General features: G+C 56.8%; 2 protein-coding genes across 5 annotated transcripts; one reads left to right on the forward strand and one right to left on the reverse strand.

The window, feature by feature from the left end:
• Window positions 1-234: 234 nt before the first annotated feature.
• On the forward strand, window positions 235-3,000 carry CDK4 (cyclin dependent kinase 4). Of its 2 annotated transcripts, none has more exons than XM_040982857.1 (8): window positions 235-448; window positions 897-1,136; window positions 1,227-1,362; window positions 1,479-1,646; window positions 1,811-1,920; window positions 2,123-2,173; window positions 2,313-2,448; window positions 2,632-3,000. In XM_040982857.1, exons 2-8 carry the CDS (start codon window positions 919-921, stop codon window positions 2,725-2,727), a joined length of 915 nt encoding a protein of 304 aa, XP_040838791.1. In that variant the 5' UTR covers window positions 235-448; window positions 897-918; the 3' UTR covers window positions 2,728-3,000. The 2 variants fall into 2 exon arrangements, with proteins under 2 accessions (XP_040838791.1, XP_040838780.1); XM_040982846.1 differs by having other exon boundaries at window positions 900-1,136.
• Window positions 2,985-5,715, reverse strand: TSPAN31 (tetraspanin 31). Of its 3 annotated transcripts, none has more exons than XM_040982865.1 (6): window positions 5,423-5,715; window positions 4,772-4,939; window positions 4,459-4,539; window positions 4,045-4,173; window positions 3,692-3,805; window positions 2,985-3,596 (listed from the first exon to the last, which is right to left on the reverse strand). In XM_040982865.1, the coding sequence occupies exons 1-6, from the start codon at window positions 5,483-5,485 to the stop codon at window positions 3,522-3,524; spliced, it is 630 nt and encodes a 209-aa protein (XP_040838799.1). In that variant the 5' UTR covers window positions 5,486-5,715; the 3' UTR covers window positions 2,985-3,521. The 3 variants fall into 3 exon arrangements, with proteins under 3 accessions (XP_040838799.1, XP_040838806.1, XP_040838810.1); XM_040982872.1 differs by having other exon boundaries at window positions 5,409-5,658; XM_040982876.1 differs by lacking the exons at window positions 4,459-4,539; window positions 4,772-4,939 and having other exon boundaries at window positions 5,423-5,658.
• Window positions 5,716-6,006: the final 291 nt, after the last annotated feature.

Here is a 6,006-nt window from a genome sequence, read left to right on the forward strand (position 1 = left end):
TGGGGCTTTAGGCAGCCGGGTCACGTGCCCCACCGCGTAACCACACCTCTGCTCCTCCGAGCAATGTCAAGCGGTCACGTGTGATAGCAACAGGTCACGTGGCTGCCATCTCCCCTCCGCCCCCTTCTCAGCACGCCGCCCCCCACCCGCCCTTCCACCTACCCCGTCCAGCCCCGCCGGGCCGCCCCTCTGCGCATGGGTGGCAGTCACGTGTCCCGAACGTCCGGCGCCCGCCCCGCCCTCGCAGTTTCTGCGCGCCTCTCTGGCCGCTGGTCACATGGTGAGGGTGGAGGTGAGGGGGCCTCTCTAGTCTCTGGCCTGTGTTCTATGGTCAGGCCCGGAGCGTCCAGCTGCCCAGGACAGAGCTCGGGTGTATGGCGGTGCTGCAGGAACCAGCTCCGGGACTCTGATAACGGGCCACCCCTTGCAGCTCCCAGCCTGGCGTGAGGTGAGCACAGCCCCTGCCACGATTAAGGCACCAGTCCCGTCCCACCCCCCACCGCCTCACACGCGTGCGCTGCGCCGGCGATTTATGGGAGGGTCGCCCAGGGGCGGGAAGCACAGCTTTTGTGGACGTGGGGAGGTGAAATCTTAGGGACTGAGGCGTGGGATCTTCGGGACCAGGTGTGTTGTCCCGTGTGATCGTCTTTGTGTTGGATGCGATGTTCCTGAAGAGAAAAGAAAGGGTCTTTTGACTTTTTTTTTTTTCCTTTTCGGGGTCTCATGTGGCTGGAGGGGCTGTGTTACCTGAACAGACGTCCCGGGGAGGTTGAGGAGCGCGGGGGATTGAGTGGATGGCTCTTTGTGCTACCTGGGGTGGGAATCACCTGGCCACTGCCATCGCGTGCGATCCTAATTCTGGAAGAGCACTGAGTGGTAAGAATCCGTGTGTTCAGTAGGGTCGACACTGATCTGAGGATGGCTGTCTCTCGATATGAGCCGGTGGCCGAAATTGGCGTGGGCGCCTATGGGACCGTGTACAAGGCCCGGGATCCTCTCAGTGGCCACTTTGTGGCCCTCAAGAGCCTGCGTGTCCCCAGTGAAGCGACGCCGGGAGGGGGCCTTCCCATCAGCACTGTTCGGGAGGTGGCTTTACTGAGGCGGCTGGAGGCTTTTGAGCACCCCAATGTTGTCCGGTGAGAGGAGGGTGCAGGGATGGGAGTGGGGGTGGTGATAGGGAGGGAAGTGGGGAAACTAATGAGCGAGTGACCATTTCCTCTGGCCAGGCTGATGGACGTCTGTGCCACCTCTCGAACTGACCGGGAGATCAGGGTGACCCTAGTGTTTGAGCACGTGGAGCAGGACTTAAGGGCGTACCTGAACAAGGCACCCCCACCGGGCTTGCCAGTAGAGACCATCAAGGTAAGGGCCAGGGGTGGACACGAAGAGACGGACTGGGATATCTCTAGGGAACCCTGATGGTTTTTCAGGTCTGCTGCTCCTTTCCGCTGCATCTCTGCCTCTCCCTTGCAAATCAGGATCTGATGCGGCAGTTTCTGAGAGGCCTGGACTTCCTCCACTCTAACTGCATCATTCACCGGGACCTGAAGCCAGAAAACATCCTGGTGACAAACAGCGGGACTGTCAAGCTGGCTGACTTTGGCCTGGCCCGAATCTACAGCTACCAGATGGCGCTGACACCTGTGGTCAGTAGGATGACATGGTGGCCCATGTGCCTTCTGACTGGGGGTGGGAGAAGGCATGTGCAATGTAGTGGAGAATTCTTAAGTTTCGTGTTCTCCTTCAAGCACTTGTGCTTGCAGACAGTCCTGAGGCCAGGGGTTGGAAGGCTCATGCACTCTCCCCATAGGTGGTGACACTCTGGTACCGTGCTCCTGAGGTTCTCCTGCAGTCCGCTTATGCCACGCCTGTGGACCTGTGGAGCGTCGGCTGTATCTTCGCAGAGATGTTTCGGCGAAAGTAGGGGACCCAGGTTCCCTGAACACCCTGCAGCCTCTCAGCCCTGAGCCACCTGCATGCCTTGCCCATGCCTGCTGACCCCCACCTTCCACATTGCTAGCCCAGAAGTAGAATTTAGAAATTTCATATCACTGTGTCATACCTTGGCAGCAGTCTTGCTACTGCTGAGTGATTGCTACCCTGTTATTACTTCTTGCCTTAGGCCCCTCTTCTGTGGAAACTCTGAACCTGACCAGTTAAGCAAGATTTTTGAGTAAGTAGCTGGTGCGGGGTGGGGGCATTGGGAGTCCTGTTTGTGCTGAACCATCCTCCCCGCCATGGGTTGTAAGCTAGAAAAGGAACACCCTCCTCCCACCCCCTATCCCATAACAGAGCCTTCCTGTCTCCCATAGCCTGATTGGACTGCCCCCAGAAGAGGACTGGCCCCGAGAGGTGTCCCTTCCCCGAAGTGCCTTTTCCCCGCAAGGACCCCGCCCAGTACAGTCAGTGGTGCCTGAGCTGGAGGAGTCCGGAGCACAACTGCTGCTGGTATGGCCATGGGCATGGGGGAGACAGCCAGTCAGTGAGAGTCCACGTGGCGGGCGGAGGAAAAGCAGGGAACAGCCATGGGTAGAGGGAGGCATAATGTAGCCGGAGGTCCACTCTCTGATGGCACTGCAGGGGGCCAGAAGGCTTTCTGTCTGGTTTTCTGACCTTGGCTTGTCCCCCTAGGAGATGCTGACTTTCAGCCCACACAAGCGAATCTCGGCCTGCAAAGCCCTACAGCACTCTTACCTCCGTAAGGAAGAGGACAACGACCCAGAGTGAGCAGCAGAGCCTGGCCGAGAAAGGAAGGGCCACCGCCCTGGAGAGCAGCGAGTACACCAGCTCTGCCTCCGGTTCTGGGCTGGGGCCTCCAGCTTCCCAGAGCCTACCGTGCTGCCTTCATGACGTTCCGTCCTGAGCCTTACCCTCCTCCTGCCCCCCCTATTTGTCTACACTAAGGGGTACGGCCCCATCTTTTCCCCCTTTCCTACCTTGATACTGGGAACCTTTTTTATACAGGAAAACAAACAAGAAAAAAGAAAGCTCTTATTTTTTAATGTGTCTTTGTCTGATTGGCCTTGTCATTGGGGGACTGGAGAAGCCACGAGGGAGAGGGGACTTCCCTGGAGCCCCCTTCAAGTCACACAAGGTCTGGGCAGCTCTGCAGAGCCCCTTGGCTCACAGACATTCTGGAATTTAAATGGCTTTCATTTGTATGTTTACTGAAATTTTCTCAAACCAGGTCTTGTCTATTAGGAGAGCTCTTCACAATTTTCTCTGCAGCTCCATCCCTTTAAGGATCCACAGACTTTGGCTAGTGTCAAGATGGTCCTGCCTGGAAGGGTGAAGTGGGCAAGCAGCTGGGAATGACTCCAGCCCCCGTCCCTTGCAGTCTGGGGAGCTGCCCGCATCCACGTTGGAAGACAGAGAGGAGTCTCTGTGGTGTTGGCTGCCACTGAAATATGCCAAGCCCTGACACGATCTGAATCCAGGAATGGAGCAAAATGCCATTTCCTTTTTCACAAACAGAAAGGGCAGCAGAAAAAAAGGCAAGAGCAAAGCCAGGAGGGTCTTTCTCATAGAAAGGCACTGGGGTTGGCCCGAGGATCCTTCTGATTCCGAAATCTCATTGCTAGCCAGACACCAAGGATCTGTAGGAACAAAAAGAGAAAGAAACAAGACCACTCAGCTCTGACTTCAGGTTAAGACCTTAGAGAGGGGTGCCCCTAGGCCCGCAGAAGTTCACCTCTGTAAAGCTGAAGAACAGTCCGACGCCCCCCAGAATTTTCAGGGCTTCATCCGAATGCTTAAGAAGTTTCTCCCCACACGTGGGGCATATGGTGCTCCTATGCCTGCAGACCTGAGAAAGCCAAGGTGCTTAGTGGCCTTCTCCAAGCACCTGTGGTGCCCAGCCCCAGGGATTGCTGGAGTCTGACCAGTACCCTAGAGCTCAATACTCAATTTGACATCCCAATCAGGGAAGCTGGGACAGCAGGGAGTTGCTGGAGAGACAGTGGCATCTGCCAGTTTGGGCATTGTCTACTGGATTTCCCATCTCACTCCCAACTTCCCTTAGGCCCGACCCAGTCACCAACTCACTGCATCGCAGGAACCGTCATCTTGGGATATAGCCGTGAGGTTGAACAAACCACAACAGTCCAAATTTCTTTCCAGTTCATGCCGGGTTTTGTTGCTCATGACCCGCCACGAAGCGTTGATGACATCTGTCTGCAGGCATGGGCAGAGGGCTGTTGGTCTCCTGACACTCTAAACTCTACAGGATCCCCAGTTTCCTTGTTCTGCCAGAGGGAGCCAGCATTCCTCTGAAGCATGCCAGTGCCACAGTTCTAGACAAGGCCATCACAACACCCACCTAAACTCCTCCCTCTACGTCACCCTCACGGAAAGCTATTTTCAAGGAAGCAAATGCCTAAGGATGCTCTGTGGGTAAAGCTGGGGCCAGACATCAGCCCAAGGATGGAGACAGAAGGGATGCCCCCTGACTCCCTTTACCTGTTTGCTTCGGTTAATAGCCAGACATGAGCAGGAGATTCCAAACTGAAAGATGAAGACCAAACCAAGGATGATCATGTACTGAAAGTAGGAGTTAAGGAAGACAAAAATACCTAGATTTCTTTATGCTGCAGTCTAACAAAGTGGACTTACCTATCCATAGAATCCATACATTCATGGCCAATTGTTGACAATGAAATGAGCATATGTTTCTATAGATAGCGGTGCTATCCCTGAGGTTCCCCTAACTTTAGCCCTCCCAAAAGCCTGGGTGCATCCCCCTCCCCGCCTCCGTCCCATCCAGCCAGGATACAAAGAAGAGCAGGACCTGGTGGTGGTTGACAGCACCCACCAGGCCAGCCACTGCAATGAGGAGGAGGAAGACCCCCACAGCGATGACTCCTCCGATGATGTGGACGCTGGACACCAGCCCCAGGCCCTTACCCCAGGCGGCCACTCCGATCAGCAGCAAGCCCACAAGCTACAAGAAATAGCAGAGTACAACTCCGTGAGGCCTGCCAAGCAGCACCGCTGACATTGACCAGGAGGGCCAGGGCAAGCTAGGAGCTTCAGGAACGGGGGCGCATCCAGAGGCACTACCCCCAGAGGCAGCTGGAACCAGGAGGGGAGCGTCCCTAGCGTCCAGGCACGGAACAGCGTAGCCCTCGACCTGGTCCGCTACTTCTGTGTTGGGGGAGAAAGCTTCAAAGAGGGAGGGAGCCGACTTCAGACACAACCTTCCCCCCCCACCCCGCCCACCACCCTCCCAGGACCACCCCCCACCACCGGAAGTCTCCCCTCCCACGGAAGTCCCCAAGAATGTTCCCCTCCTCACCGGAAGTTCTCGAGACTCTCCCCGGAACCCCGAGTGCACCCCTCTCCCCACCGGAAGTCCCCAGAGTCTCCCCTCTCGCGCCTCCCCCACTGGCGCCCCCTCTTTCCTCCCCCACCTCCGAGACCTCACCATGTACACCACGTTGAGCGCGCACAGCGCATTCTTGGAGCAGGCAAAGCCTCCGCAAACCATAGCCCAGGGTGTGGGGACCCAAACGGTCCCTAGGACTTAGGGGGGTGGGTATTGGGGACCGTCTTGTAGGTCCCCGATAGCTTCTGTCTCTTTAAATCCAGGCCAGCCAAACCCAATTCTCTGAGTTTGCAACGTCCCACCCCTGCCTCTGGATTGACGAGACGGGAGGCTAATCCCGGGTGTCTGTGTCCGGAATGCCAATCAACCTGCATTACGTCACCGAGCCACCTCCCCGACCCCGCCTCTAGGTTCTTAATTGGATGAGCCGGAGTACCGGGGGCGGAGCTTCCAGAGCGTCTCCTAGGAACCAGGGCCGGATTGAAAACCGAGTTAATGGGGCTGGGGTGCGAGCTGAGAAAAGGCTGGTCCAGGGCGGGAGAGCGACTCCCTGGAAGAGAAAGTGAGAGGAAGAGAGCCAGACCCGCCTGTTCCCCTTGGTCCTGCAGTGTCCTCACGATGACGCCATTGTCTGGTGGTTATTGCGTCACTCTTGGAAAGACCTTCAGGAGCGCCCTATTGAG

Source organism: Ochotona curzoniae, unplaced genomic scaffold (genome assembly GCF_017591425.1).
Source record: "Ochotona curzoniae isolate NIBS_2020 unplaced genomic scaffold, NIBS_Ocur_1.0 contig_1014, whole genome shotgun sequence".
Taxonomy (NCBI): Eukaryota; Metazoa; Chordata; class Mammalia; order Lagomorpha; family Ochotonidae; genus Ochotona; species Ochotona curzoniae.